Genomic DNA, 19,482 nt, shown 5'->3' on the forward strand with positions numbered 1-19,482 from the left:
GGCCCGCTCCTCCCGCCGCAACGCTCCGCCCAACGCTCCGCCCCCCGCGGGATGAACCGGCCGGACACGCACGCTCAAAATGAACTTTTATTGGGATAAGTTAAAGCCGCGTTACATGGTAAAAGGCAGGGAGGGGAAGCGCCATGCCAGGTACACAGTGGTCGCTCCACAGGAGCTACCCCAAAACCCCACAAATACAGCCTGAAAATGAACCCCAGAATCACAGCGTAACAGCAAGTCCCAGCAGCGCATGGCTCCGTTCCTGCTACAGCCCAGACTGGCACTCGCTGTCCCATTTCTTTGGATTCCAGACATCACTTGTCTCTCCGGACTCACCACCTCCTCGGGCTGGCGTCAGCCACCCATCTGAAAACCCACGGTCTGCAGCCAGGAGCTCAGCAGAGCGCGGATCTGGACAAGCGTATTTATCACATCTGTGGCTTTATGGCCTCCACCACCTGCGGCATGAATAAACCACGGGGGAGGAAGCCTGTCAGCCCCAGGACAGGGGTTTTGGAGAGCACACGGGATGGAGACGGGCAGCGGAGCAGAAAACCTGCACGGATGGGAGAGCCTGGCCAGGGACCGGCGCTCCCCACCTGCTGCACACACCTACCAGCTGCCCCTGGCCAAACAAAAGCGACCGCTGTACCCAGGGATGACCATATTTTGCTAAATTGACAGCACGAGTCCATCCCACAACAGCAGTGACTACAGCAATGAGCGATCCACTGTGCTCCTGACGTGCAAACTGAGCAACACCACTGGAGAGCTGTGCCCTAGTGCCAGTGACCGACCAGCTCGGCTCCTTGGCCACGGGCGGCCAGAGCGGCACAAGCTGTCTCTAGCTGACAGTTTCACTAATGCTGTTAAGAGCCTTCTAAAAGTAGAGCAGACTGCAACAAAACACAACATGTGGCAATACAATAATCCTTTAAATTTTAAGGTAAGTTAAGTTCCATACAAATCAAACTTCCAAAAATATTTTGCAAACTCTGCCATATGGCTATGATACAGTATGTACAAATAAAATACCAGAATGGTTACATTTTATTGCTAGTTTGTTTTTTTAATTATTTGGTTAAGGAATTATATCTTTGTGTATAAAAGGGCATGGGAAGTGGCAAAAAACAAGTGTTGGCTTCTTGTCCTGTCAAAAGCCCAGGTTAGTTGGTTTTGTTTTTAAATACTGTGTTTTCAAACATCATTCAAAAGCATCACATCTGCATTACCCAAACAGGATAGAAGAGCAACATTGAACGAAGCCTAGGCAATGGGTAACAGGGTTCAATTTTCTACATATCTTCACCAATTCATACTTCCAGAATACAATTATTCATAAAACACCCAGTCTAAAGTTATATAAAGTCAACAATTATGAACAGGCTTCCACACAAACTGATGCTTCAGCAAGGCAGGCAACTTCAATTCACTAATCATGCAAAAAACTCCCAACAAGATCAGCAATGTTTGCGAGCAAAATCATCTGACTTGGCCCTGATCTAGAGTGCAAAATAATCCCTTCTGCAAAAGTCATTTTCTGTGTTCCAGAAGGTTATAAACACGCTCTGTTTACATCCACTACTATAAACAAACCCTTAAGTTCCTCTATAGTAAGGAAACCTCACTTACAAAGCAGGCATCAGTAGAGAATGCTGATGCAACCGCACACTCCTATCCTGCTTTTTACACCCTTCTGTTGGCAAGAACACAAAAAGTAAAGGTACCAAGAAGTGATCGTGTTCACATTAGTCAGGAAACAGCCCACAAGTCTACTCCAGGCCTTCCCCACCTGCTCATGCTTCCAGTGACCACAAGCTTTATTCAGGACACTTCAGAGTGACCCAGACAACAGTGGATGGAAGGAAGCAGCAGCATCAGCAACCCTGTTCTTCAAAAGATGTCCAGTGACCAGCCAGTAAGACCATCAGCACACCACTGATGGTACCCACGGCATGAACTATTCAGGTGCTACTCAGCAGGCTGCATTGTAGACTTTTACCTCTTAAGCATCTGTTAAAGTTCTTCAATAGCTTGCTTTTTTAAAAAAAACAGATAGACTCATCTCACAAAATGTAATCTGGATGCAATACGGCAAAGCTAGAAGAATGCTGAAGTGAAAAACCCAAGCACTTGGTAGGTAATTGCTCCTGTAGGCTCATGATATAAAAAACCACTTTTAACTCTTCCCTCTAAAATAAATCCTGCTATAGATGGGCATGATTTACCACTCCTGCTTTCCTCTGAGTCCAAACTCATTAATGGATATACTTAGTCAAAATTACAAATTTAGCCAAGGCTCTTAACACCACCCCTTTAGGCTCAGTCTCTTATTATAAACAGCTTCCTACCAACACAGCCCCTGACACAAACTTCCCCTTCAATATGCATAATTTACTCTGTCTCAAATATTTACAAGCAGAAGAAGCCCATCTTTACAAGACAGATTTCCTTCCGCTCTACATAAAGTGCAGCTCTCTAATTTAAGGCAAATTTCAGTGAAATATAAAACCATAGTTTTATTTTAGTATGTATACATTTTAAATTAAAATCAAAACTCCCTTGAAAAGGAAAGAATGAGAGGAAAATGTTTCCAAGTTTGGGAATTTTCTGGATTTTAACACAGTCCCAATATTATGTCCTATCAACATAAAAAAATGTAAATTTCAATAAATGCAAACAAAAATAAAAGAGGTGGCAACGTGTACAGTAATTTAGCTCGAAAGATCAGTAAAACACTAGGAAAGTGCAGCCGTAGTTTTTCATGTCCCGTAGTTTCCTTTAGCTACAGTAGCATCCATCAATATCACATTTCTAAATATATATCCTATACGCCTAAAGCTAATCTCAGTTCTTGTAACGAGTATTTCTCATCTCCATCTGTGTCAAATTTCTTAAAGCTCTGGGACTCCTGGGCTGTAGAGCCAAGCAGCTTTTGAAGATCTTCATGTGATAGTTTTCTATCAGCATCTTCAGTTGCTTTTTCAAACAAATTCTGAAGATCTGCAAATAGAACAAAGATTTTAAAGTAGCTCCTTTAAGTACACAGAAACATCCTATAAGCTGCTCTTCCAGTTTTACTGCACTGTGTCTTACTATCTAGTAATTACATAAAGCCTCCCCAAGTATGCAGTTTGCCTTGTACACTGTTGCAAGCCCAAGTTTAGGAGAAAAAAGCACAAATGTTTCTGGATTAAATTACTTTAAATGTGTAAAAAGTAATCCCTATTTCTGGCCACAACTAATAGCCCATTCTACAACCACTAACTGCATACAGATGCAGTTATCCTCCACAAAAGCAAGCTCTGAAGGACTGTTGCTATACCAACAGCACAGATGATATAAAAGGAAAAGTGTCTATTCACTTCCTGATGCAAAACACCACCCTTTCAGTAGATGAACAGACTGAACAGCAAGATCCAGATACCATTCATTTGACCAGTCGGTGTTCTCTTAAAAATAAAGAAAAAAAATCCTAAAACATACACACTGGACTATTTAATTTTCTTTCAGCACCCTAATTCTGCCCTTGACCACTCTCTCAATCTCTGAGTCACTTGGTATAGTACTTTGGCACTCAAAACAATTAAAACTGGACTTGTCATGGCTTTTAAAACTGACTTCACTTCTCCCAGAATGCCTAGACACACTACCATAATTCCAGTTATACTTATCTCCTAAACATTTACATGAAATATTCAGAAAAAGGTCAGCCTAGAAAGGACATACCTTCGATGCTGGAAATTCCTGGTAAGGACAGATGTCTCAGTTGTCCGTTACTCTCGGCGTTGTCATCAGCTGACCTTGAAGCCAGCCTTGAAAGGTCTGTGGGCTTTGCTGTAGTACTCAGACTACTTTCAACTGTTACAAGAAAATTTCTATTAGTCTTACTAATTCCACAGAATAATAGTTAGCAGAAACAAACAAAGACTACCAATACTTTTGGGTTTTTTTGTATCACAGATGCTGTATGGGAAAAGAATGCTGCAAAATAATTTCAGAATACAGCAGTGTTGTCTCCTTTTACCAATATTTGGAAGAACAGAGGAAAGAAAACTCTTTTTTGACAGTTATACAGTTCTAATCTTTCATGCTGCACTAGAAGATGTGTATTTGTAAACCTCATACAAAGAATGACTTGGAAGCACTTTGTACCTCCCTGTCTGAAAGTGCCGAACAAGCTTTATTAAGTGAATTACATCTGCCCACCTGGTTTTTTTTCACCTTGTCAGCACCGGTATTTATCTTTCCCAACAGCAAAGTCTAAACTTCCAAGTTACTGCTTAGCAAATTAACAAGCACAGTTCTATTGTAATGAAGTATTTCGAATCTTCAGCACTGCCTGAATATATACAGCAACAGTACAAAACTGAGACAAGTTAGAGGTGCAAACTTTTCCTCTATGTTACACTTTGATTTTGAAAAAGCAAAAACAGATGTTACTGAGTAGAAGTTTCTACAGGTTAACCCCCTGTACGCCTTCAAATAAAAGCTACTGATGCATGTGAATCCTGCTACACACCTCAAGCCACCTTCAAACTTTTGTAGTCATAACTAGTCTTCTGGTTTAGAGCTACCACTTTCACCAAAATAATCTTCATCAAAAATCTTAAATAACAGTCTAAATTATCCTCCTTCACTAATTATTCTTTGAATTACACAGGGAACCTTCAGGTTTATGGATTACTGTGACAACACATTCTCACCATTCTTTGATGTCTCAGTGGATCTGTCATTTTCTGGCTTGCCTGTGAGAGCACTGATCAGCTGAAGTGTTTCTTTTCTTTTTAATACCTGAGAATCTCTAGTTCCTGTTTCCTGCATATGTAGGAAAAAAAAAACAACTTACAAAGCACCCCTTCAGCAGGTGGAGAAGATCAGGAAGATAAGTAATTTAAAATATGTAAGTACTTTTGAGTGACTTGAAGGTCTCTAGGCTGATCAAGTTTAAAATTATAAACTAGATTTAAAAATAAAAATCTATGGAAATATGTAAGGAATAAATTCACATGGTCTGTAAGAAAAAAATAGAATCAGTCCCTCAACTTGAAAAGTAGGCAACTATTTTGCAGACACTAATTTCAAAATACCTTGACATTAAATTTCTGTATTTCTTATATAAATAAGCAAGACTGAAAAATCATAATATTAAACAGTCAAACATGCTTGGAGCAAATATTTATACATCGAATTGCATAATTGTTTTAAATGTTTGTCTGCAGTACTGACTATCTTCTGTCAAAGTAAAACCACCACATTTTTTAAATCTGGAGCGCTTTTGCTTTTTTTTTTTTGAGTAGGTTCCAGATGATAAATTGAGTTCACATCAGTCTAAGCCTAGAACAGACAGCGTAGCCAGTTCAGCCACCTGCCTTCTTTCCAGAAGATGGAAACCTCAGCAACACCACCTCTCATCCCCAGCCCACAATTTGTCGATTCAGTTAATCTGTTAAAATCGCCCAGAGCCAATCATCAGATCATTATCAAGACGTGACTTCCATCAATTCCCAGACTCCACTAGTGCAACGTTTCCCTAGGTCAAGCTAAGTTTTTAAACCTGGATAAATGCCGTAACCCCATTTGTGGTGTAAACCCACAATAGTTAAGCTGGCTTTGCTGACAGCATGGCAACGGGAACTCAAAAGAGCTGGGTGCCTGAGTCCCCGGTCCACTGGACCATGGTCTGAACCTCCCAAGATTCCTTCAGCTTCATGGAAGGATAACACAGCAGCTCTGCTGTGTTATCCTACATGTAGTCAGAATGGCAAGACTTTAAGCTATTACAACTTTTCTTCTCTCCTAATTTACTTCCTGCCTCAAAAATGGTGTGAATAAGCTGTCCTTCTACTCTGGACTTCTAAAACAGACTGGATCAGATTAGCCTGCTTGCAGATCTTTCCTCAATTAAGTCTCATTTAAAACACGATTATAAAGACAATGACATGTTCTACTAATCCAGTGTAATTTGTGTTTCCCTACTTTACCTTTAGTTCTTTATTTGAATGACTTTCATTAAATAGTTGACCTTCGTTTTGTGTTTTTTGAGAGGTAGTTGCATCATTCCCCTACAAAAAAAAATTGAGGAGAGCAGAGTTTACTCATATGCTTATTTCCTACAGTAGAGTTTCTTTCCTTCAAATTTGGCAGGTGTGAAGCAGGAAAAAAAACTAAAACAGGCCAACTACATGCTAGAATAAACATGAAGACAGTGGGTTATGTAGTTTACCACAGCAACACCAGTATGTTCCTTGTTACTAAACGTACAGAACATGTTCTCAGAGACAGGTCCCAGTATGGCATACAGAGAGCACTGGAAGGATTCACAAATATATTTAGTATTATTTAATTTTTTAGCATTTAAGCACCACTGAACAAACCAGAGGCCCACACGGCTCCTCAGTGGTCTTAACAGCCCCCTTACGTGCCTGAGTGCTTTCCTAAAACATAGTTAAACAGATTTGTGAATCCTGCCCCATTAAGCAGTTGCCCAAGTCTTAAAATATCTCAGCGTTTTGGACATTTTTCTGTAGATTCTACAGGGAAGAAATGACTGCTGCAGAGATACAATTAACGTTTGTTATCTGTTCAGAAACACAGAAAAAATTCCAGCCTTTTAAGATTAAATCCTGAGTGTCTCAAGTTCCATTCTGACATTTTCTTTAGTTAGGTTTGACAAGCTGCATCTGTAGCGTATAGGAATTATTGAAGCTACCAGCCTGACCCTAGTCATCAAATACTTACCACACTGATAGACAAGTTCTCTCTTTTGTCCAGATTATTCACAGCAAGGGCAGAGTTTTCTAACAGCATAACCCTCTGGCTGAGGTTACTGATGGCTGAATCCACATTTAGAAGCTTGATGTCATTCAACTTTTGGTACACCAGTACAGTATTATTTAGCTCCTCCAAAGCTGTGTGCAGTGACTGGCTTTCCTGAAATATAAAATGAGAACATGCTGGTTTACTCAACCTCCACAGCAATTTTTGCTATTAACATGGTGACCGACCCAGTTTAACTGGACAGACTGTAGACTGGCTGTCCACCGACACCACTGAAAACATCCAACTGGAAACTTCCAGAAAGTTATTCCAGCTTTCAAAGTTTGAAACTGAGATTCTTCCTCAGGGCTAACCTCTTTGTTGCTAATGGAATCACTTCAGCTGTGCCAGCAAACACAGAAAGCCTATTCATCTAATTTTCCAGGGCAAGCTTAGTCACCACACCAACTCTTTTTCCCCATGAAAGCATGTACTGGGCATATTTATAAATAAGATTCATTTTTGAGGAAATACTGACTGTATTAAAGGTAAATAAATACAATCCTTCCATTCCATGCCATTCACCTAAACACCCATGTATTATTATTTCTTTTTTTTTTTCTGCTTAATCCCTGCTTTCCACATCTCATTACAGCGAGGGTGACTCAATACATGCCACTCCCAAATTTGCCTAGATTGGCAAGTACCTGCCATAAAACCCATTCGATAAGGCACTTTTAACTCATTTAAATTTACATAAACAAAGTACACCTATAATTTGTTTGATATTTGCCTTTTCACTCCTCACCCAGTTAACACACACAAAAATACTCTCAGACCAGGATACTTTCCTGTTTGCACATAAACAGGAACAAATTACAGCAAAATTATCTCATTTTATCTTGAAGGATGCTATCTATATTGTCTGGATAAAAAACATACTTTTTTTGTAAACTACAATACTGCAAAACACACAAGAAAAGTATCAGTGATACTGGTATCAATATTCCTTATGCAAGGAAGAAAAATACCTGTTTGCAATTTTCTGTCTGATTTCTCTCAGTCCTTGGCACAACAGTGGAGGGAAGTGAAGGTATCTGCTTTAATTCTTTCTAAGGAAATAAATAGAAAATTATGTTACCAAACACCTGTAAAAACAATACTAAGCTTTTAATAACTGGCAGGCTCTAGCTGAGGATGTTTTGCTACAGTTATAGTCAATCGTGTGTGTTGCACATGCAGTATTTTAACCAGGCTAATACAGTTTTCTCTTCCAAACATGTAAGGTCCAAATTTATTTTAAGTAAACCTCCCAAATTAGCTCTTCTCCCTTTAATGAAGTATGACACACATTTCAGTGCTACCACTGTCCTATCTGCAATGTTTTCACAGCGCTCCCTGACTGAATCAAGTTTTACAACGTGCCTGATTTAGATTTTTATCCTCAAGTATTCTTAAAGTAATGCTGTATTGCAGTTTAGCTGAAAAAACCCTTTATTTATTGAGTCAGTTAACCGCAAGTGAGAGGTCAGTATAAATACAGTGAGTAGTCTGTGGTAAAGATGGTCAGTAATTTCATATTTATATGCACCCTTAATTCAAACAACAAACTGTATGTCTACACTTCCACCATCCCCAGTTCCTAAGACAATGTAGAGAGTTGCCATAAGCAGCACTATGCCTCACACAGAAGCAGAGATCCCCAAGGCTCCACATCTGTGTAGCAGGAAGCAAAAACCTGCAGGATAAGAAGTGCAGTAGAGACCAATAATTCTGGGTCCAGGGAAATATATACTTGGTACCATATAGGAGATGCCTCACAGAGATTAGATGATCAGCTTATTAAAGTGCCAACCAACACCTACTGAAACTTCAATAGTATTTTGAAAGCATAAGGCAGAACTCCATACAGTTCTTCAACTTGCTTCATGTTAGGCAGGTAATTGTTAAAACAGTGTTAAATTAGTACATTTTCTTACCACATCATTCTGAAGTATTTCTATGGATTTCTTGTATTCTTCAATAACTGTCTGTATGTTTTCAACATCATGAGAAACACTGGTAAGCGTGCTACCTATGTTCGCTACAGTCTGGAATAGAGAAGATGACAAAAATCTCAGTCTTCCTCAAACCACATTGTCCCAAAGTTTTGATTGGCTAAACACAATGTTTTGTTAGTGAAACTGCAGGCAGACTGCCACAAAAATACACATATGAAGTATTTGGAACTTTCTTTGCAGACAAAACTGCAAATTATACCCATCTCATCTCAGGCCAATAAACAACGACACACTCAACACCACGAGAGCTTAAGCTGGATAACCAAAATTATGGGTTTGCCACTCCCACAACTATACAAATGTTCTGGCATCAATTAAAAAAAATAATCCTGATATGAAGACATCTTACCTCCACTCTACATGGAGCATTTGTATTGAACACAAGGATGCTAACATCTCCAATTTATCCTGCGTTGATTGCCTTTCAGGGCTACCCACAGACACATCATACACTGCAAAATGAGTCTGCCAAAGGTTGCAGATCGGATTTTCAATCAAGTATTGCTTTCTTTAAAATGAAAGAATAGCTCTGAAGCATCAGGAAAAGCCTCCGTGAATTCTGCAAGTACAGTCAGTCTGCTCTGACAGCTGCCTCTGCTTCTGACCACTCCCATCCCTTGCCTTCACCTGCATGAACTCCCCCAAACCCAGCTCTAACTTGAGGAAGTAACTTCTGTAAAGCTGTGCTGGTGTTTTGGCAGCTGACAGCACAGCAGCCAGAGTCAGATTATCAGCTAGGACATCCACAAACACTTGGAAGTTACAGTAACAGAACGGAGCATGCCCCTGTGCTTCTCTCTCCATTTATAATACTTTATCCAATCATTAAAACAAACAGAACCCATCTAAAAATCCCCTTTTCCTATGACTCTGTTATGTTTGTAAGATCTTAAGGCACTGAAGTGATCCTCTAGCTACCCAGACTATATTCAAACAATATCCACACAAATCTTCCTCCAGCTGTTCATTTTGCAAGTCTGAACTCAGTAAACAATCTCTGTGCCCTGAAGAACCTCAGGACACCTGGGGCACCTTTCATCAGCCTGAACAAAAGCTGCTGTCTCAGCAGGCATCTGCCCATTTTCAGGAACAGTACATACACGAAAAAAAGGCTTAAGAAAACCAAAATCCTGTTCTAAGAACAGCAGCCTTTCCATAGAATCATTTGGGTTAAAAAGAACCTTTAAGATTGAGTCCAACCATTAACCTGACACTGCCAACTCTACCACTACCCATATGCCTAAGCACCACATCTACACATCTTTTAAACACTTCCAGGGATGGCAACTTAACCACTTCCCTGGGCAGCCTGTTCCAATGCCTGACAACCTTTTTGGCCGCCTGGGCACATGCTGGCTCATATTCAGCTGCTGTTGACCAACACCCCCAGGTCCTTTTCCTCCAGGTTGTTATGACCCAAGTGCAGGACCCAGCACTTGGCCTTGTTGAACCTCATACAGCTGGCCCAGCCCAATGATCCAGCCAGTTCACATCCCTCTGTATGACCATCCTATCCTCCAGCAGATCAACACTGCACCCAATTTGGTGTCATCTGCAAACTTACTGAGGATGCACGTGATCCTCTCATCCAGATCATTGATAAAGAGATTAAACAGAACTGGCCCAAAAACTGAGCCCTGGGGAACATCACTCATGACTGGCTGCCAAGTGGATTTAACTCCATTCACAACTCTTTGGGCCTGGCCATCCAGCCAGTTCTTTAGCCAGCAAAGAGTACATCTGTCCAAGGCATGAGCTGCCAGTTTCTCCTGGAGAATGCTGTGGGAGACAGTGTCAAAAGCTTTACTAAAGTCTAAGTACACAATATCCACAGCCTCCCCCTCATCCACTAAGCAGGTCACCTTGCTATAGAAGGAGATCTGGTTGGTCAAGCAGGACCTGCCTTTCATAAACTCATGCTGACTGGGCCTGATCTCCTGGTTTTCCTGTACGTGCCGTGTGATGGCACCCAAGATGATCTGCTCCATAACCTTCCCTGGCACCAAGGTCAGGCTGACAGGCCTGTATTTCCCCAGATCCTCCTTCCAGCTTTTCTTGTAGACGACCATCACTTTTGCTACGCTCCAGTCAACTGGGACCTCCCTAGTTAGCCAGAACTGCTGACAGATGATTTATTCCAAGAAAGGCAGGTAATTCCAAAGACAGGTGGATGCAATGGACAGTTGAGCACGATATTTTTCACCAGGGCTATCAATAGCTGGGTTACCAACCTACAACCACTGAAGCTATCCTGTGTGGCAGGAGGTGGTGCAGCATGTACACAGAGGTCAAAAATAAGTCCAAGTCTTGAAACCTATGGTTTTTCATCAACATGACACAAACCATTAAAACTATTGTATTTAAGCCTCCAAATAGTTTTTCTACATTCAACACCTCACAATATACCTCCTGGAAGGAATCCAGCTGTTTTTACTATATCAACCTTCTAAAACATAAATGCAAGTAAGATGACATCAAGAGAGCAGTGGCAACAGATGCCACATCTTAACACTTCACTTAGATTCAACAGAGACTGGAAAGAACTCAAAAGTTCCCAAGACCTTTGATTTTCACAATGTGAAAATTACTTATTTCAACAAAATGACTTCTGAATTATTTCAACATGAAAAAGCCTTGCTGTTCGGCAGATCGCAGCAAGCTGAAACCTGTTGGCCCTAACACTGTGCCCTGACAGTAGTGAAGGCAGCAAGATGACAACAAGGTTTTTCTGTATTTTTATATATATATATATATATATATAAAGTAGGTGCAGATTCCAGACTAGGTACTACCTTAAGACTTACTTCTGATATAACACAGTGAAAATCCAGTGTGCCCACAACAGCAAATTAGAAGCTTAGGAAATAGCTTTGTACTCCTCCCAGAAAAAGAAATCCTAGCAGCCTGATCAGCCAAACCACACTAACTGCTTTGCATTAGACTATCTTGTTGATTATACATTAATTTTGTAAGGATAACAAATGAGAAGTGGAAACCCATAAAAGCCACAAAGACTGGACTGACATCAGGTGTTAGCCCAATATAAATGTTTATTGCTAAATAAACAGAACTGCCATGGAAGCGCCACGGAAGTCTCAACAAGCCATTCTTTTTACCAAAATAAACAGGACAGTTCTTTGGTAAAGAATTCTCAGCTAAGGCACAGAGTAAGACACTGCATTAACAGCAGACACCTTAGAAGTAATCATGTGCCACCCAGTAGGGCCCCACCTTTCAAGGGATTGTCAGAAAACCACCCCGTTACAATTCATGTTTTGCTGTGCATGTACAGAACAAGGAAACTCCCGCACTGATACTCCAGGCCCACCGCTCCCAAGTTAGACCCCTACCCACCTCAAGACTGCAAATGCAGAGTCAGATGTAGAAGTATATACTGCTCAAGATGAGGAAGTTTCGCATAAAGCTATTCATTTTGTTTTCCAATTTAAAAAAGCTAAACAAGCCACTTGTTTGCAAGCAGAGCTGTAAAACTGCAGACAGACTTTTTGCAAGTGTCTTAAATGGCATTAAGATTAGCAAGCTGAAGGAAAGCAACCAGAAAGATCAGCTCTGAGGTAAAGAAGTGACAACATAATACAAACAAATCCATCTCCGGAAAGTGACAAACAATGCCTTCAAATTTTTTACCTGCCCTACATCATCATAGGACCATACAATACCATGTGTATGAAGTGCAGTTTGAAAACAAGAGAAGTAAATATTCCTCACATGCAAGTCAGGTAACTCCTGTTGTCACTGCTGTCCCCAAGAGCCCAGCTCCAGCTTAGCAGCACAGAACATGTTTAGCAAAAGCCACATTCACAGTACTTGCCTTCTGAAGTTTCTCTACTGTGAGAGGAAGAGAAATCAGATCAGGAGCAGACTTGATGTTGTTTTTGAGATGATTTACTGTTGAGGTCAATAGTGATATCTAAAAACAAAGAGGAATATTTAGAATTAGTCAACATAATCTTGATTCTGACCTTCTCCAATACTAATGGCTCAATTTGTAACATTAAAACACAAGGCAAGACAAAATTATATATGTACACACACAAAACACCCCTGTCTCTAGGCTGTAAGTCCTGCATAGGCTACTTTATAAATATTCTGCCTCTTGCAACAGGAGCAAGGACTCTTTCTTTTAAACTGAATAAAAGCATTTAAGCCCCTTCTTTTCAATAAGGTAACCTCTGCCCATTTTACATTCATCACCTTAGAAAGAGGCTGTTGCCCAAGAAAGATTTTAAAAATTATGCAAAAAGCCCTTACGTGGAGGAAACAGTAATCTACTTTCGTATTGAGCAATCAAACCTGCCTGGCAAAACCCAGTGAACATGCAACTTCTCTAGCTGGGTGACAGGCAAAAAAGTTGAATGTCTCATCCAAACCTTCTGCCACAGAGATAGAACAGTGACAATCCAGGTACAGCAGGTTAGCTCAATTTCTGTCAGCTGTTTGACCCAGGCAATAAGTTTTTCAATGGGTCTTCAATATTATTTATTCATTCCAACTGAGAGGTTGTCAAATAAATTAAAAACAACTATATGCTGGTCATTAATTGCTAACACTATCACTTTAAGATCAGTTTGTAGCCATCAGTAGTCAAAACAAAGAAAAATAATTTTATTCTCACATTTGACAACACAAAAGTAGAGCAGATAAAACTCACTTTCTTCTGGTTAAAAAAAAAAAAGTTGTTTCACAAGCTGAGGAAATGGGCAAGACTCTAGTTGTACATTAGGCCAAATGTGATAAGCTCACTTGTGGACTTCCTGGTTCCACAGCTGTGAATATTGGCTGAAATAACTCCCAGCAGCACATCCCAAAAATTCATGGGAAAAAACCCAGGAACTAAATTTTGATCCCCAGAAAAGCTGGTTCACACTGTAACCAGACCCTGAAGTAACTCCAGGGTTTGCAAGAATCATGTGCAAGTATCTTTAATATCCAGGTGCAGATGACAGCATTTTAAAAATTCAATGAAGTACCTAAATATCTGTGGATAATGCATACTCTCAGATGCCAAAGAAAGCAAGTCAAATTTTCAAATATATTTATGTGCCATGTTAAGCACTTCAGCACTGCACAGGACTGAAGAAAAACTAAACTGAGCAGGCACCTCACTCTTAAAAATGAAACTCAAAGCACCAGTGTTGGGCAGAGTTCCCCATACATACCTCTTGATACCACTAACTGTGAGCAGCTCTGAACTTTTACTCTGCGGCAAAATTTCAAAAAGAGCCTTGCTGGATGCTTGCTTTGAAGTATGAGTTAAGAGATCAGCTGAGGAAACAGCTTTCTGTTAAGTGGCTTAGTTCTAGCCATATAAACAGAGCTAAGATTTACACCAGCTCAGATTCCAAGCATGTGTTAGCAGATTTTATATTCACAGGACACTGGTACTTCATTTGTGGCAACATGAACTTGCACTGATTCAGCTAACTCTTTTCAAGGCTTATGAAACATTTGCAGACACCTCCGAAATTTGAAATGTCAAATCGCTCATCATAAACATCATGATTTGGCAGAAAAATTAAGAACCACACAGTCCTCGGGTACTTTCAAGTCCTGCCTGAAGTCCTTTTACCAGTTGCATAATTTCTCCTCTTTTCAATCAGCCTCGAACTTTTTTTGCGTGTTTAATGAGGCTTATACTCCATTTTAACTTTAGAAGTTTAGCATATGATCATGGAAGTCCTTAGATAAAAGCTCAGCACCGAAAATGAAAATAAGTTCTGTAAAAATAAATTTGAATGGAATATTTTACTATTTTTCAAAATCAAAAATTGATCCCTCTCACCTGTTTATCGATCTCTGTGATATTTATCCAAATTTTATTTAGCCCCAGTTCTCCAGTCTCAATTTGTTCTAGTTGCTTTTGCTTCTGCACCAAATCTTCATTCAGTTTAGGAATTTCTTGGAACGACGTCTTTTGATTAGATTCCACTAAAAAAATGAAAAAAAAAAATTAAATTTGTTTTTAAAAAAAAATCCCAAAAGACCAGGTAAACAATGTTGAAAGGAAAAAAAAATTACAAGCAGCAACATCTACAGCAGTGAAAGAAGGTAATAACAGTTTCTACATATGGGTTTACTGCCAATTCAGAGTTAAGTGCTTGTTCAGAAAGACAGCGCTTTTTTAAGAGTAATAATGTCTGTAGAGAGAACCCAGAGAGATCATACTAAATTTAACACTTTGCAACAGTACTGTCATTCTGGCAAGCCTCAGCAGGTCTTTATTTCGTGCAGTTATTTTACATTACTTTCACAGAGGGACATGAAATAGTAATGGGACTGTAAATAAGAACAGCCAACAGTACCAGGGCAAAGGAGGTACGTGAAATGAAGCTCGGTGCCCTTTTCAAGTCTGCAAAGGGGCTGCTGATGAAGAAGTGAATTCCAAAGAGATTAACATGATTACAGTTGTTCCATGTGACAGGAGGACAACTGAAAAGGAATGTACAAGCTTACACACTAGCATCTGTTGGTAAACAAATCAGTAAACAAGGTCCCTGGAAATAAAGTCAGTTATTACTGCAATTAATACTGCAGGAAGAGGGGAACAGCCAGCCCAAATCAGTTTAAGTGAGCCTCAGAAATGCAGCTCTTCCAGGTCTGCAGTGACTAAGCTGTTTAGCTGCAAGCGCTGTTAGGCAATCCTAAATCCCTGGGTCTGAGAAACAAATAAGCAAAGGTTTTGAGAAGGAGATGACAGTCCTCCAAAACCTGCACCTCCACCCTGTAGGGCCGCAGTGGAATCTTCCACAACAAATCACCATCGTTCAGACCACGGACTGCCAAGGGCAGTGGGACCTACATGGTACATAGCTGGCAGTTCAAACAAATTTGCTTCTGTGACCCACCCAGTCAAATGGGGAAGCCTTTGGGAGTGCATGTCCCAATACACACAACTGGAAAATCATGCATGTTCAAAAACCCACCTCATTTTTCTTGAAGCAAGTCCTAAGAGCCATTTCTAGGTACAGAGTCATCTGAATGGGTCACTCAAGATCCAAATAACATCTTCAGTTAAGTAAGTCCTTGAAAAGTGTATTTTAGCCAAAAAAGATTGAAAGCTAATTGTGCATTTGACACAAGCAGTTTACATTGAATCTGATGCTTCAGAGGCTCTAGTAGACAAATTATTTTTTGTTTTGCCACTCTTACTGTGTACAGCGACACTACACTTAACCTTCCTAGCACTGCAAAAAAAAATCCTAAGTGTTACATGCGTTCTTAGCATCGTCACTAACAACTGAAGGGAAACATTACCATAACTTTACCCTACTCCAAACATACTGGATGCAAAGTTGTTTTATTTTTAAAAAGCACTCATACCATACTCAGTTTGTTCAAAGGATGGCAGAACATTAACAAACACTGCCACAGGACTCTGCTCTTACGAGGAAAAACCTGGATGAAGATTCAGAGGAGGAATATTCTTTTTCCAACCCTGCTGTAGGACAGATGTCCCCCATCTACCCAGGCACCTCACCAAAGCACAGTGTTACCTTTTGGAGCCAAGTTACTCTTGCTGGCTGTTTTTTGTTGGTTTTAATGCTCTGCTTCATTACAAGACTCCTGTCCAGCTTCTGGGCATGCTATTATAGTGGCAAGGAAGTCTGAGACCATTTTATCACTAGACCAACTATTAAATAAATGCATAGCTTTTCTATCAGGGCTATCAGAGAGAAAACAAACACATCTGTAATTGCCAGACAGTAGGCCCAGAGAGAACGACTGCTTTAACAAAGAGGTCTGTGTAAAACTGGAATGTCAAAACTTAACTACACCAAAGCCAACAAATGTTGTCATCGTGCAAAACTTTTACTGCCAGCACATACTTAAGGCAGAGTAGTCCATGGGGAGCAGCATTTACCCAGAACACATGAACAGCCGCTGCAGAGCTGTTCAAAATGCTCCCAGTCACAAAGCAGCGCCTCTAACTGAAGGAATCCTCCCAAACGGGCAGATGCCAGTCATGGCTGGCTTTCAGAGTTCAGTATCAGTTCACATAAAAGCACATTTGTCAGCAACACCTTCTTGCTCCCAGCCAGCAGGTTCCAACTCGGCAGACAACTCCCCACCTCACAGCAGTTACACACCCCAACAGGAAGCCCCTAAACATCAACAGCAAAGAATTTCTACACACATTTCCTCAATACCTCTTTTACTACAAGCAAATCAAGCCCTCTGCTTACCTCCAGCCCTAGCAACCTCCTGATTTTTTAATTGATTTTACCAGCCTTGTTTTTAAGGTCACCTGCAACTCCTGGGCACAAAACCTCTACAACAAGGACCAAAGCTATGGGACAAAATCCGCAGTCAACACTGGTGCTGCTCAGGGAAAATGTAACTACCTAGCTTTCATGAAGCAGCTAGAGACCACCTGAATGCTTAAGCTTCACTCTCTTCTGCTCCATTCGCACAGCTCCTCAGCTTATCCTTGCCTCTTTCAACATATAGGATTTTAATTACTACTGAAATAAGGCACAGAAATGTATCTTGTGTCCACAGGTGAGGTACAGAGAACAGAGAGCATGTATTACATGGAAATCTCACCATGTGTTATATCTTAGCACTACAGAAGTAAGATTTCAATATTGTAACATGGACAAGGAAAACCTGAGACTTACAAGCAAAATGCTTCATGTTAACTCCATACTTCAAAGTATTAAACATGAAGTAACTTCACACCATATGCAACACAACATAAAAGCTGAACAAGAACAGGTCAATGCAAGCAAGATAAACATTCAGAGAATACAGAGAAAAACCAATACCAAAGCAACATTCAAATTGGAGTAACACTACAGCAAGTATTAGATGCTTTTGAAAGAGCTCAAGACAAGAACATCGTTTTCCATTATTTTAAGGGATGCATCAAAATCCCCTAGACTGCTTTTATGGGGCTGATCAGAACTTTTCCTTTTCAAATAGGGTTTCCTTTGGAAGACAGAGTTCCCAAGACCAAAGTCAGGAATTTTAGAAATGCATGTACAAGCAACTACAGGCTCAACTAGTCCAGCCTCCCTGCTCCTCAGAATATATAGAGCAAGCAAGAATACATAACATTTGCCTTAGATTCACCCAGCCTCTGAGTCTTTTTGGCTCAGAGGACTCCTCAATTCAGGGGCAGTTTGTCTACTCAGCACTTTCAGACTTTGAATAAGAAGGTGGGCAACTAAAGCTCTTCGCACTGCCCAAAACAAACATGAAATAGTGCGGTTACACTGAGACTTACTAGTTCGAAACTTCTCCTTTATTGCGTCCAGATCCTCCTTGAGAGCCACCTGCATCCAGACCAAGCCAACACACGCTACCACACAAGCAGCGAGAATGACAAACGCACATAATGGGTAACAGAATTTGCAGCATCGTAGATAGTCTCCCCTGGGTAAAACAAAAATAACAGATTGTGAATATCCCACAGTACCTATAAAAGTTTTAGCTACTGATCTATCAAAGTAAAGGACAGTGCTGGAACAGCACACGTTTTGGCTGACAAGAGCTAATGAATGCTTTTCCAAGAATAAATAAAGCTACACAGTGATATCAGTGCTATTACTCTCTGTTCAGTTTATTCTCAGGAGACATATCTAGCACATTTAAGAGCAGCTGTCAGGTTTCTCTTACTAAAATTTCCTGCTCTGCTCGCATAAACTTACATTAGGAACATCTGCTCAATAGCAAGCGAGATTCAAGAAAAGGCATTACCATAATGTTACAAAGACTACTAGCTAGATTACTCTAAACTGCAAAAGCTGAAGTTTTTCTGCAACATGCCTACTTTTAGTTATTCTTAGAAGTCCATTAATAAACTAAAAAGTTTATTTATTGGCAAAAGCACACCATGTCCACGACAAAACCAGCACTGCCTCAGCTCGCAGGCACAGGACTGTGCCATGCCGGACACACGGCAACAACTGCACTTGACATTCCAAGCAACTGCTCCCGAGCTGCTCTAAGGGCTCAAGTTGTGGTGAGCACAAAAACAGGAAAAAAAAAAAAAAAAGCCAGAGGATGGTTCAGATCTACTTCCATCACCCGCCAAGCGACCTGTTGAGCCAGACACGCTCCCCGCAGCTCCAGGTCTTTCCTGGCAGCCCCCAGCGCCCCACAGCCCCCAGGGCACCGCGGCCGCCTCCAGCTCCGCCCCGCAGACCGGCGCTGATGCGAGGCCGGGGCCAGAGCCCCCGGCGGGCAGGCCCGGGCTGGGTCCCGGCGGCAGCCCCGGGGACTCACTTTCCGCAGCGGCCCCGCGCCCCCGCCGCCGCGAACTCGTCCTCCTCGGAGCTGGACTCGGAGTCGGAGGCGGGCGGCTCGGTGCGCAGCAGCCGGTGGCCCGAGCCGTTCTTGAGGGATTTCTTCCTGCGGCCGTCGGCGGCCAGGCCGATGAGGGCGTTCAGCTCCTTCCGCTTCTTCATCTTCTTGTGGGGCGGCGCGGCCGGCGGCTGGCTCCCGCCTCCCTCCTCCGCCGCCGCCGCGGCGGCCGCCGCCAGCGCGCCCCGGCTCGCCAGCCTGCGGCCCGGCCGCGGCTACAGGCGCTCGGCGGGGCCGCGGCCGCTGTTTCCCCGCCGGCCCCGCGGCAGCTCGCCTGGCCCCGCTACCGCCGCCCGCCCCGCCCGCGCCATGGCTGCTCCCGGCGCCGCCGCGTCCC

The 19,482-nt window shown here is 41.6% G+C and overlaps 1 protein-coding gene across 1 annotated transcript; it reads right to left on the reverse strand.

Annotated features, from left to right (window-relative positions):
* Nucleotides 1–69: 69 nt before the first annotated feature.
* EFCAB14 (EF-hand calcium binding domain 14) lies at nucleotides 70–19,464 on the reverse strand. The gene is made up of 11 exons (XM_065656983.1): nucleotides 19,068–19,464; nucleotides 18,067–18,215; nucleotides 14,623–14,768; nucleotides 12,652–12,750; nucleotides 8,739–8,849; nucleotides 7,791–7,871; nucleotides 6,742–6,933; nucleotides 5,985–6,065; nucleotides 4,707–4,818; nucleotides 3,730–3,861; nucleotides 70–3,003 (listed from the first exon to the last, which is right to left on the reverse strand). Exons 1-11 carry the CDS (start codon nucleotides 19,247–19,249, stop codon nucleotides 2,828–2,830), a joined length of 1,461 nt encoding a protein of 486 aa, XP_065513055.1. The 5' UTR covers nucleotides 19,250–19,464; the 3' UTR covers nucleotides 70–2,827.
* Nucleotides 19,465–19,482: the final 18 nt, after the last annotated feature.

The sequence above is a fragment of the Caloenas nicobarica genome, chromosome Z (genome assembly GCF_036013445.1).
Source record: "Caloenas nicobarica isolate bCalNic1 chromosome Z, bCalNic1.hap1, whole genome shotgun sequence".
NCBI classification, from domain to species: Eukaryota; Metazoa; Chordata; class Aves; order Columbiformes; family Columbidae; genus Caloenas; species Caloenas nicobarica.